Below are 13,255 nucleotides of genomic sequence, written 5' to 3' on the forward strand. Positions count from 1 at the left end.
CTGAGCCACCCAGGGATCTCCGTCCTGGCTTCTTTTTAAATCCATCTGTTTAAGTTTGGGAAATCCCATCAAACTGGGTGAAAATGGGAACATCAAAAGCCTAAAAGAATCTGAATGTCAATATCATCACAAAGTAACTAAGAAGCATCTCAGTTTTCTAATGCACAACGATTTACTAACTCTGTGGCTTCATGCATCTTTTATATATACTTAACACAGGATGGTTCTTCTCCTGTGGTTTCTGAATTGTGGCTGAATTCTTCAAGCCAGGATGAGAGGTGCCAAGTATCTTCACTTTCTTTTTTTTTTTTTTTTAAAGATTTTATTTATTTATTCATGAGAAACACACACACACACACAGAGGCAGAGACATAGGCAGAGGGAGAAGCAGGCTCCATTCAGGGAACCCAATGTAGGACTCGATCCCTGGTCTCCAGGACCATGCCCTGGGTCGGAGGTGGCGCTAAACTGCTGAGCCACCCGGGCTGCCCAGTATCTTCACTTTCTAAGGACAGCCACCAGACACATCCCCAACCTTCCCCTGAGCCTCTAGAGGAGAAGACTGGAAGAATTCCAGGGGTCTTCAGCACGGGACATCACCAGCTGGGGAACAACACCAGGCTTTTCTTCTTCTGTCCTCAGAGGGAGGCCAGGAATTACTGTCTACCCCCGAGCCAAGTGAGGGGGCTCTAAGACAGTCTTTCAAATATAGGAAGAAATCTAGAGAAGGACAGACAGGCGCCCTCCTAGCTGGTCTGTTTGAGCAGTAGGACTGTGCCTGTCTGAGCAGGAGAGAGGAGCTAGAGAGGTGACAGAAATGAAGGAGAGACCGCATTCCTTCACTATCCACTCGTCAGGTGAATGTCTGAGTGACTTTCATGTGCCAGGCACTAGTCTGGGTGGTAGAGACATAGCGGGGAACAAAAAAGACCAAATCTCTCCCTTCTTGGAGGTTCATTCCAGGGGAGGGAAGCAGGTCATAAGCAAGAATAGGTAAAATATACAAGCTATTGAAGGTGACAGAGCAAAGGATAGCTCAAGCAGGGAAAGGGACAGGGAGTGCCCGGGTGGGGTGAGGGGACACAGTTTTGGGAAAAGGAGGCCAAGGAAGCTCTCACTCAGCAGATGACACCTGAGCAGAGATCTGAAGATGATTAGGGCCCAGTGCATGGGGCTCTGGCATGGGCCACGGGCCATGTGTAAACTTCCGGAGGAGAGGAGCACTGGATTGTATGGAGACTGGGACATTTAACAGCTGAAGATGGTCAGGAAGGTAAGGAATTTGTGATGTGATTAAGCGGTAAAGACGAAGAATCGACAGAGCATGAACAAGGTAAGGCATTAACTGGAGACCCAAGAATTTCGCTGAGATCAAGAGTCAGATGTGTAAACAACTGAGCCACCCTGATGCCCCCACCAGGATTTCATTTTTTTTAATATATTTTATTTATTTATTCATGAGAGACACAGAGAGAGAGGCAGAGACATAAGCAGAGGGAGAAGAAGGCTCCCTGGGGGAGCCCGATGCAGGACTCCATCCCAGGACTCTGGGATCACGACCTGAGTGGAATGTAGACTCTCAACCACTGAGCAACCCAGGTACCCCACAAGGATTTCATTCTAATGCCTCATCTAGTTCAGGTTCTTTGATAGACCAGTAACACAGACACAATTTTACATTGTTGCTAGTATGCATAGAAGGATGGAGAAACTCCACCACAGATACCTTAGGTCAAATAGCTGTTTCTGTCTGTGACTTAGGCATCTTACCTATAAATGCAGATGCTACTTAGTGAAGTCATACATAGCTTGAAAGATCCAGATTAAAATACTTAACATAAGGGAAAACTAAAAATACTATGAAGTGTCACGATTTTGAATAAGTAAAACACCAAAGAACATACCCAGTAAATATTCCATGCCTTGAGCTGACTGAATTACTTCTGTGCACACAGAACTACTACTGATTCCGTTTAACGTATCATTTGCCTTCTTAATGACCTAAGAGAAATGAAATCAAATCACCTTATACAATTGAGAAAAGTCCTTGCAAATCAATTTCCTACTTGTAGAAAACCCAAGGGAGAAGCCAGGGGGTGTGAAAGAACGTGACAGACTGATATACATAGACGACTGTGCTGACATGAATCTGTGAACTTAATTTTAACTTTGAAGAAACAATCCTCCACTTCTTTGGATAAGATAGAGGTTCTTTAGTTTAAATGTTATTTTAATTTAGGCAACGTTAATGATGTCATCTTGTTATTTTTTCAACACAGTGACAAGTGAGGGCACAAGTGACCAATGAGCTAGTGTTTGCTATCATAAATGTGAAAGAAGCCTCCCTTAAGATGTAGGACTTTCCATAGAGCTTCCCTTTGCATGAGGCCATTGAGGGAGGGCTCTCCTCAGTTTCCTCTGTCCATTCGAATGAACCAAAAAGAAGGCAAAATGGCACAAGACAGCACTTACATACATGTGAGCACCACAAAAGTAACATACTTACATCTAGAGCACTCCCCAGGCACCTCTGCCATTCATATGCATATCTCTCATTCTCCTGTGAAATTTATAACAAGAACTGGATTGAACAAGGAAGGCTGGAATCCTCAATGATTTCTGGCAATTTAAAGAGCATTGGAAGGCGTTCCTTTTTATTCAAACCACTCTACTTCAATCGTGGGTTATCTTTTGAAACCACTAGTGACTACTGAAAATTACTAATATGTGTAACTTGTGAGCACAGGGTCTGTGAATCTGAGGGGGAAACATTTGGAAGCAGCTTCCCTTTGTAAATGTTGCCTTGTTTGTTCTAGTAATAGTGTAAACTTCTTCAAAGGAACTCAGCACGCAGATGTTTGGTATAAGAGCCACCGGCTTCCCCCTTCCCACTGCCAGGACACTGCGTGCTTATGAATGACAAGGAGGGGCTAGGAGAAGCATTCATGCACTGGCTGTAGGGAGCATGGGACTAAGATGCAGCAAATAAAGATCCAGAACACACTCCCCACCCAGAACCCTATTTTGATGTTTTAACACTCGCTCAGTCTAAAGCTATAAAGTCTAAGTGCTCTATGAAAAATTCCTTCAAACACTTCCCTTCTTGTGAGGTCTCATGAATACTTTCAATTTTAGGGTCACTGACAACTTTCAGCAGATGTCCCATCTGAGAAGTGTTTTCATCCAGGGCTAATGTTGCCATTCTCTCCTTTTAATTAAATATTTTACGTTTGGTTCCTTGTGACTTTCTGCTCTCGCTTCCCCATAAGCATTTTTTTCTGGAGGCTCTCAGTGCCCTGTTCATCTTTTACCGAACCCCTGCCCTGTAATAAACTTGCTTACTCACCTCCACCTCTCCGGTCAGATCTTTGTACTTGTCACGAATAACAGGCAGAGCTGGCTTCTCACTCAGAGTGTTGGACCGGTCTCTGAAAGGCTGCTCCAAAGCCGGGGAAGGAGAAGAACGGCTTATTTCTTTATCACCAAGGCTCAAACTCCTTTTGTGTGATCCTAGAGAAGTGGATGGCACGGTCAAAGTTCTCATTACTCAGCTTAATTCAAGCCGAGGCTTTTCTTTGCTAACATGACCCTCTTCTTTAGATGCTTACATCATGTCACGAAGCATTCAGAAAGACACAATCCTTGTTCATTCTTCTTTGGCAAGCTATCCAGGCATATCTCAGAGATAGTGTGTTTTGGCTCCAGACCACATCAATAAAGTGAGTATTGCAAAAAAGTGAGCCAGATGAATTTTTTTGGTTTCCCAGTGCATGTAACAGTTATGTTTACCCTACCCTGTAGTCTATGAAGTGTGCAGTAAATAGCATCGTAAATATCAGTGTGTAAGAGCTGTGCTGTTTTTCCAGTCATTAGTCATGGATTTGCACTGAGCTCCCACATACCCTTCATCCAACAGAAACCAATAATGCCTTCTGTCAGGATGGGGCTTAAAGCAAAAGGGGCAAACTCAAATGCTTTTGGAGAGCAGGCAGGTCAAGGAAGTGACTGAAGTAGGTCAGCTGTAGACAAGAAGCGGTGGGAATATGACACCGGGAAAGCACGTCCCATCTGTTGGAGGGGGCAGTGTTACTCAGCTCCAAGTTAACTGGCAAAAGGGAGAGATATAGGCCTAGGATTGCCAGATATTACAACTTTTCAAGAAAAGCTAGAAATCCAGATTGTGAAATCTCATGATTCTTATCTACTGGCAACTGTTCCACACATAAAAAACCTTCTGTGTGGATCAGTCAAAACAAGTCTGCAGATTGGATCCAGATCCACAGCAACCACGTTGTAGCCTCTGCATTAAAAAATACAGTCCACAGCCAGGTATAAGAGCAGAGGTAACTTGCCCACAAATGGTTCAAATCCATTTCTCTGGCTCTTTTAACATAGTACCCCTCTAGCCAACAAGCTAATGAATAACAGACTGTGCACTATGCTTGTTTTCAGCCTCGAAAGCAAATATCTGAGGGATACGCTTGACTTTAGTTCAGTTGCAAACCTTTTTTATAGCTATCTATAATAGACCCTGACTTCAGAGGCTGCAAAATCTATTTCTCACTAAACCAGAGACCAACTTTTTTTTGTTTTTGTTTTTACCAACTTTTTATTCATACAAAAGAACCTCTAACACCTCAGTGGAAGAGACCACCAGAGTACAATAATCTACACTGCAAGCTACTCACCTTGAACAGAAAGGTCAAAGGTCTCCAGCTCACTTTTGATCATTTCTTCACTAGATTTCATTTTGCTCTGTGAATTGGCCACCAAAAAGTCAAATTTGCTGATTTTGGGTTTTTCACTTTGAAACTCTCCAAAGTCATCCAAACACTCTTTGGGGGTGTCGTGAGAAGTGCTGCTGGAAGCTGGGCTCGGGCACGTGGCCTCTTGGCTCTGTTCAGCTGTAGGTAAGTCCTGTCTTGTGAAATCTTTATAGTCCTCGCTTTCATATTCCTTTTGCTCACTGGTCTGAGGAATCACATCTTTAAAATTGGCAAAAGCTGGGAAGGTGGTCTCTGGAAGAGCATCTTCATTTGTGAAGGTTGTTACTTTAGGTAGAGAGGTCATGGTGAGGTTTTCAGAACTGCCAAATGAAGTCTCTTTCTTTGGAAGAACTGAGGCAGCTGAGGAGGATCCACTTCCTGCTGAGAGGACAAATGGAGAGAGTTTTCTGCCCTGAGATGCATCATCCCTGTCTGACCAGTCATAGCTCGTAAGTGTGCTCACTGCAAAATTGCTACTGTAGGTTCCAAAAGCAGCATATTTTAAGTCCTCTATATCTGAAAGGGAAATAAGACCCCACAATTAGAGGCAAGCTCATGATTTAGGCAAAATGCCCTAAACTCTGCAGAAGCAAAATGTCTAGCATATTTGATTAGTTTTATGCTATGTTGGAATTAACTAAATTTAGAGCTTGTACTAAAATTAAAGGAATTGGGCTGTAAAATCTGATCTTTAAAAACTCACATTAGCTTTGCACTGGAATTTACATTTAGTTACAAAGAGCCATTTTATTTGCATGTAAAGATTACTATAAAAAGACAGGACTGTTATCTACCAGTGTATGACATGAGTAGGATCATTTAATAAACTGTTCACTTCTGAACTTTAGAATGTATTTAACAATATCCCTGCCTAAAACTGGACCCTTTCATCTTGACTTGGTTGGAAAATGTTCCTTTAACACATGGATGTATGAAATACACGTGACAAACTAATTAAAAACTGACAATTTCCCCAAAGTAAAGTGAAAATAATTTACCTAACATTTAACCGATTCTTACTTAGCAGTCTCTGTCTCAGTCAAGGTCAAATATAAGATTTTAATTAAGCAATTACTTACCTAGTTGTTATTTTGGTCAATATGGAGGTCACACTGCTGTGATGGAGTATGAGGAAAGAAAAACCAATCTAATCTACGCTAGCCTCTAAAAAATAAAATCAAAGGTCTGGGTGCTGGTGGGCTCCTGTTTCTCCTTCAACTAGGTATCAGCCCCTCATTTAAAAAAAAAAGAAAGAAATGCTGAGGCAGAACACTCATTTTACAAAGTGTTCTTAATATCTGTTTAAAAAAAATTAAGAGGGAGCATAGAACAGTAGAGAAAACACAGGGGTTTTTTTGTTTTGTTTTTTTAAGTAGGGCTACGCATGGAGCCAACCGGGAGATTGGGACCTCAGCTGAGATCAAGAGTCGGGACGTTTAGCCAATCGAGGCCCCCAGGAGCCCCAAGAGTGTAGGCTTTTTATTTAGACAAATCACAGTTCAACTCCTAATGGTGCCACCTGCTGCTTGTGTGACACTATGCAAGTTATTTAACGTGTCTTAACCGGAGTTTGCTTCTCTGTAAATTGAGGAGAAGACCAGGGCCTTGGAAGGGCTGTGCTGTGATGCTGAACTGGGACCACACGTAAAGGGCCAGCTCAGTCTCGGGTGAGCAATAGGTAAGAGCACTATTTGCACAGCATAGTTGCCGCTGGCCTCCATCTGACAGTTGCTGCTGTAGGGCCTAAAATGGAATCATTTCAGAGTAAAAATGGAATATCAACTCATCATCTTAATGGTCTTACTAGGGGAAGTTTTTTGCCATTTTCAAAAAATGAAACCAGCCAGGCTGAAAGTTGCCCACTCCAGTGTGCTGTCCACCCAGTCTGGCTGCTGGGTTGCTTCCCCCAGTCACTGAGCACGAGGCCAGAGGGCTGGGGGCAAGACTCCCGCTCTCAGACAACCAGACACGGCTCATGAGGCAAGTGCTCAAAAGCCTCAAAAGTTCTGTGACCCAGGCATTCCTGACTAAGCCAGCAGGTGAACCACACTAGGTCATTTTTGTCTTTCTTCTGCTAAGCAGTAAGTGATTCCTGACATTTCCATAGCTCTTCCAAGAGTATGCTCCAAACCTCTCTTTCTCTTTAAACAGAATTAGGAAAAGAGTACTCAATTAATAATAAAAGTGGAAAACTGGATTACACAAAAGCAGATCACTTGCACAGAATGGTATATTTTAAACCTCTGTGGTGTAAATGGTACCCTTCAAATCTGGCTTATTAAATAGGAGGGGAAAAAAAGGTTCAGGTGAGAAATGTACACTTTAGAATGAATAAAACAGGGATCCCTGGGTGGCGCAGCGGTTTGGCGCCTGCCTTTGGCCCAGGGCCCGATCCGGGAGACCCTGGATCGAATCCCACGTCAGGCTCCAGGTGCATGGAGCCTGCTTCTCCCTCTGCCTGTGTCTCTGCCTCTCTCTCTCTCTCTCTCTCTCTCTCTCTCTGACTATCATAAATTTAAAAAAAAAAAAAATTTAGAATGAATAAAACAAGGCTCCAGGCAAAATGCTTTCTTGGTCTCTGGCTGTAGTGTTTTGTCTATCCCCTCACTTTGTCCCAATATCTGAAGAGATCAGCAGGTGCCCTGACTCAAACGAGGTGAACTGCAATCAGGAGGCAGATGCAGTTAAACGTGAGAGTCGTCTTCAAGGGGTGCATTCAGAAAAACGTCTCACAATCCGGGTATTTTTTTTAATCCGGGTATTTTTATTATTAGGGCGTACCAGAAAGCTTTTTGAGGAAGCTGTATTATGAACTGCTCCAAGAATCTCATCTAACGGGTAGCAATTTTCTCAAAGACCAAAGGTAATTTTAATGAAAAGTTAAGCTCTAGTTCAAAAACCACAATCCAGTTGCTATGGTAATAAAATTACCCATTTGTGCAATTATGCAATAAGAAAATAACAAGGGTTTAAAAAAAAAAACAAACGATTATAATATTATCAGGTAAAATGCATTATAAAAACAATAAGGTATTATTACCTTAGCTGAAGAGCTTTTAAATATTTTTATAATTTTACAATACTACAGATCTTCAGCAAGTTTAACTTTTATTAAAAATGAGAGATGTATAACATTTTGCCTTCTGGAGCAACTCTTAGAAATGACCAGCTGAAAGGTTAAAAAAATTATATATATATAAAAAAAGGAGAGCAAATATACAAAATAGACCAAAATCTAGCCTATGTTGATTTAAAATTTTTCACTTTTGCTTATTCATTGGCCACTAGAGTGTAAAAATAATGTACTGAAGTGCAATTCATTTGAACACATAGGGAAATACTAAGCTGAATTACATAAGGAATATGAGAACACTGTCTTCCTAAATCTTAGCATTTATAAATAATATAAAAACTGAGTAGTATTCCTGGAATGGTGAATATTAGTAAATCATTTTTAAGAGAAATGTGGTAAATCAGTTCACTGAAGGTAGGTTAAACTAAGAAAATTTCTCATCGCCCATGTTAACAATTTTACATTTTCTAAGCAAACTACATGTATTATTGTATGATGGTTTTCAAAATATTAAAGATGCTATAAGACCTACAACATAAGTGATGGAAGCCCTGTCTGGTAAAATGACGTGGAATAACCCATATTTTGTAATCACTGAAGTTTCTATAGATGGGTTTTCCATTTGATAGTTGAATTCTGAAAATTGCGAGAGAAACAGGAAAAAGAAAACAGAGATGGATGCAATAAAATGAAAAAAGAATCACTACTGTATTTCCAGTTCTCCTGGAGAGCTCTGAGGCTGTGCTAGGTTGAACCGCAATTGCACACAAATAAGCCAAATTGTGTGCTGTAATATAGGTATTTGTTGGCAACCAGGAATGTCCTATAACAAAGGCCAAAGGAATCAACAAGGCCAGCTCCTTTCCATCATGGATCTCAAATCAAGACATGGATTTCTTGCTTATGCTGGCAAGTAACCCTAGCAGTCTCTTCCATAACATCTATCCAAATCCCTTCTGAACAGATGTTGAAGACAAAAACAAGGTTATTTCTTGGAACAAAGAATGTGAGCTGCCACTACAAGATGTAAAGGTCATACTGATTTCCATGGAAGTTTTCTAAAGCAGTAAGCATATGCCCAGGTGATTAAGTTCCTGGCTTCTGAGAAGGGGGTTTAGAAAAAGAAGAAAGGATACATGTGCAAAAGTCCACTAGTCTCCAGTGTTTTACAAAGCAATAAAAATGTTCATTGGACTAAGGAAGAAATACCTTTTAATTTCCAATAATAGTTTAATCATGGTTTACCAAGGCAAACCATGAAATATTTACACATCTCAACTTCTTTCCACCCCTGGCCCTATTTCTACCTTCACATGCTCTATTAACTATAAAATCTGGGCTGTGTCCTGTAAGTCTCAAACACTCTGAAAGTTGTTCAAGAGAAGAGGAATGAAAGTGATCACAGTGTACATTATGACAGGCTACAAAATGCTGCGGTATAATTGCCTTGTAGTGTCCTCTAATCTGCATAGAAACCTCCCATTCTTCCTTTGTACTGACTCACATAAATCTATGGTTTAAATGATACCCACACTATCTGTAAGCACCTGCAGGTTTCTGTGCCAGTGCTCTAAAGTTCAATAGAGAAAAGCAGCTACTTTGTGGATATTTTAAATCAGAAGGGGCTGGAAGGTCAAAGAAGGTGTCAGGATATACAGTTGACTCTTGAATGACATGGTTTGAACCACACAGGTCCACTTACACATGGATTTAAAAATAAATAAATACAGTTTAGTACTATAAATTTTCTCTTCCTTGTGACATATAACATACAAAATATGTGTTAACTTTATATTATTAGTAAGGCTTCTGGTCAACTGTAGGCTATTAGTCAAAAGTTGTATGGGGATTTTGGATGGCACTGTGGGGGTCAGTGTTCCCAACCCCCATCTTGTCCAAGGGTCAACCATACAATGGGACTGGTCATGGTTATCATGAGAAATCTCATTACAAAAACCCATCAAATGAGCAAAGAAGATGGCAATTATAGGTGGGGCCTTTTGGCCACACAAGGGAGAGGGCAGCACTCAGAAGACCCTTCTATGCACATGACCTTATCGTGCTCTCAAAGCCATTGGGCCAACATTTTCCAAAACAACGTATCAAAAGAATTCAACTGATTGGAAAAACAAAGCTAGGAGCAGCTTTTTAAAAAGAAAATAATTTGATTCAAGTTATTCTAGGATTTAGCCCAGCTTTGATATGCCAGTGTCCCCTTTATGTTCGTTTGCTACTTTGAAAAGATCAGCAGAGATTTTAACATGAACAACAGAGTAACTGTAACTGAGTAACTGTAAAACATTATACAGTTGTATAATTTCTCAGGCACTGATGTTTGATGTCAAGCACTAACTGTATTGCTTTACTTGGCACTGGAGTACACAGAATAGTATTTTTTTGTTTGTTGGAATCTATAGCTTAGAGTTCTTCAAGTCTTTATTTCAAGTTTATATTATTATTAAAACGTCCCCCCTAAAAAGCAATGTTACTCTGGAAATAGTAACTGCTCAGTTTATGAACGGGATTATGTTTTACGCACAGTTATATTCAGCCATTTTCTGCAGTCTGCTCAGATAAACGCAGAAAAGACAAAATAAAGCAGTCCCAGATGGACCAATCTAGCATTAGATAACTCCAAAGCCACCACAAGACTAGTCTTATATATGGCACCAAAAAATCCTAAATAAAGGGCAGTTGGTATCATCACTAGCTGGAGGCTATACCAAGATCTCTTTCTTCCAAATTAGCAGCACACACTGTAATTAAGACTTAATATATTTATACAAGGTTTCTGAAACCAAGTATTATCCAACTTTCTAAAGCATTAATTTCTGGAAAAAACAGTAGTTTGAATGGCAGACTCAGCTTTGCTTTCAGTTAATCTAAACCCCAACATGTAACTTTTTTCTTTCTCAAATGGCCTATTTCAAATACTGTAAGCGATCTCTATGGACTCCTATTCAAAACCCTCATCTTTAATTGTTTAATTTCCTTTCTGCCTCAGATTTTTAAAAAAGAACAAAGAACTAAAATCTCACAAAATAAGAAAAAAAACGTAAACCATGGAAACAATCCTTTTTCCCAAGGATTTTATATGCCTTGGGTTTATGATCTAAAAAACATTATCATTCCCAAGGTTTTTTGCTTTAACACACTATAAAATGGAAAAAAATACTTTGCAAACTTGGCATTCTCTTACTGCTAACTTTTGTGTGTCTTTCTAGAATTTTCTTCAAAATGAACATAATTTAAAGCTTACTTTGAGGTCATCCCCTAAAATTGTTTAACAACTTGGTTTATGATGGAATATTACTCAGCCATTAGAAACGACAAATACCCACCGTTTGCTTCGACGTGGATGGAACTGGAGGGTATTATGCTGAGTGAAAGAAGTCAATCGGAGAAGGACAAACATTATATGGTCTCATTCATTTGGGGAATATAAAAAATAGTGAAAAGGAATAAAGGGGAAAGGAGAAAAAATGAGTGGGAAATATCAGAAGGGGAGACAGAACATGAGAGACTCCTAACTCTGGGAAATGATCTAGAGGTGGTGGAAGGGGAGGTGGGCGGGGGGTGGGGGTGACTGGGTGAAGGGCACTGAGGGGGGCACTTGATGGGATGAGCACTGGGTGTTATTCTATATGTTGGCAAATTGAACACCAATAAAAAATAAATTTATGAAAAAAAAAAGAACTTGGTTTATGGACTATGAATAAAAAAAGATTCAGGGTGGCTTCCTGATACATTCTGAAGTTAAGAAAGATAATGTGCTCTACAATTAGAGGACGAGTGCCCATTTCAGACTCACACTGAATTCAGTCCTGAAGACTTCCTGGTAGTAACACCTGAACACTTTCCAAAACAGAGATTGGCAAGTTAAATTCAGTTTGCATGTACTGTGTTCAGAAGTCCATTTCTATATCATTTCATGATTTAAGTTAAATTTACAAATATCTAGTTATTCACAGATATATCATATCCCCTTGTCCCCAACACTCAACTCTTAGATCTGTTCCCTGAGCTGCTTCCTCTCTTCACACTGTAACTCCTAGTGGAGATAGGCTCTGTGATGTTTACTAAGCAATAACATCTATTCCTTTTTTCTACTACAAGAAAGGAGTAAATATTCCCTATTACATAGCGTAGGGTTAAAGTCACGTTTTAATCCAGTGCAATGTTAAAAATTTCTATCAGTGGAATTATAAGGGGAAAAGGCTAAACCGATATTTTCTTAGGAGAAAGGTATTTGAAAAAAACAAACAAACAAACAAAAGGGAAAGACCCTCTAATCACAGGAGGTACTATTATTGCTTTACACTTGATATGGACCAGGTATTGCTCTGGTCTAACCCTGAAAAAGTACAAATTACACACATCCCCACACTTTCAAAATATGCCAAAGAATTATTTATTAACATAGGACTTACAGATCACAAAAGAGAGTGGTACAGAAGAGCTGGAAAAGAAGTCATCAGAATAAGCATGCAGATCAGTATTTGCAGAGGAATATACCAAAGCAAGTTCGAAAAGGCACATTCACACAGAAAATGTCTAAATTGAAAAAAAGACATCTGAAAAGCAGCCAAAAAAAAAAAAATACTAATAATAAGGCGCTGATTAAAATACAATGATTTTCAATGTCAAAGAAGAGCTACTTTACAGGTAGGTAGGTAGCTAGCTATAGAAGTCCTGCTAACCCTTTGAGAATGTCACAATGAGGGTAAGCTCTTGCTGCCAACAAAACCAGATGATTGTAATGATTGCACATCAAGATGTTTTCGTGCCAGAAAGATTAAATTTAGTGGTGGGGACAAAAGCAGCCTAGTTGAAATTATATGCAGCAAGGGCTCAAAGGGTTAAATGTAATAATATGCAGAAAAATCAGGCAATGTTATTAGTATTATCTACCTTCCATACAAAGAATTATAGCGAGAGTTAAAAGAGACAGTATCCCCTTCAGAGTTAAGTTAGGGTTTCTAAACAAGATTAAGGTCCAGAGATAGCGATATACTAGGTTTTATTCTCTTTTCATCAGCCCATTTTTTATTTCTCCAACAAGAAGTACCTTTAACCCTCAAACTAAGAGAGCAAGAGATACTGTAGTCAACATAAGGTTAAAGTTAAAACCAACTGCACTGAAGAAGTCCCTGCCATTTACCTTCTACAGTTCATGTATGCAGCCGTTTTGCTCAACAACAGTATAACTCATTGGTCAGACATCAACCCCTTTTAACAACCGCTCTAAAGGGATACTGCTCCTTTCCGACAGGAGGTTTACAGATCAAAAAGATGAAACAATCTGCTTTTAAGAATATCCTCAAACTGAAGAGACTTGGCTTGAACATTACAGGTTCAAAGCTGGGAGTGTTCATAAAACATACATAAAAGAACATGAGCACAGAAGATTATTTTA

The 13,255-nt window shown here is 39.8% G+C and overlaps 1 protein-coding gene across 18 annotated transcripts in view; it reads right to left on the minus strand.

Moving 5' to 3' along the window:
* Positions 1-13,255, minus strand: part of SYNRG (synergin gamma) — an 85,773-nt gene that overhangs the window by 16,345 nt on the left and 56,173 nt on the right. For 7 of the 18 annotated variants that reach the window (XM_072747678.1, XM_072747677.1, XM_025996115.2 and 4 more), the window contains 4 exons: positions 4,689-5,144; positions 3,347-3,510; positions 2,507-2,560; positions 1,905-2,001 (listed from right to left, as the gene is read on the minus strand). In XM_072747678.1, the coding sequence (XP_072603779.1) occupies positions 1,905-2,001; positions 2,507-2,560; positions 3,347-3,510; positions 4,689-5,144 (771 nt within the window). Of the gene's footprint in view, positions 1-1,904; positions 2,002-2,506; positions 2,561-3,346; positions 3,511-4,688; positions 5,283-13,255 lie in introns of all 18 variants that reach the window. The other 11 variants (XM_025996112.2, XM_025996113.2, XM_025996111.2 and 8 more) reach the window with 2 other exon arrangements.

Source organism: Vulpes vulpes, chromosome 2 (assembly GCF_048418805.1).
Source record: "Vulpes vulpes isolate BD-2025 chromosome 2, VulVul3, whole genome shotgun sequence".
Taxonomy (NCBI): Eukaryota; Metazoa; Chordata; class Mammalia; order Carnivora; family Canidae; genus Vulpes; species Vulpes vulpes.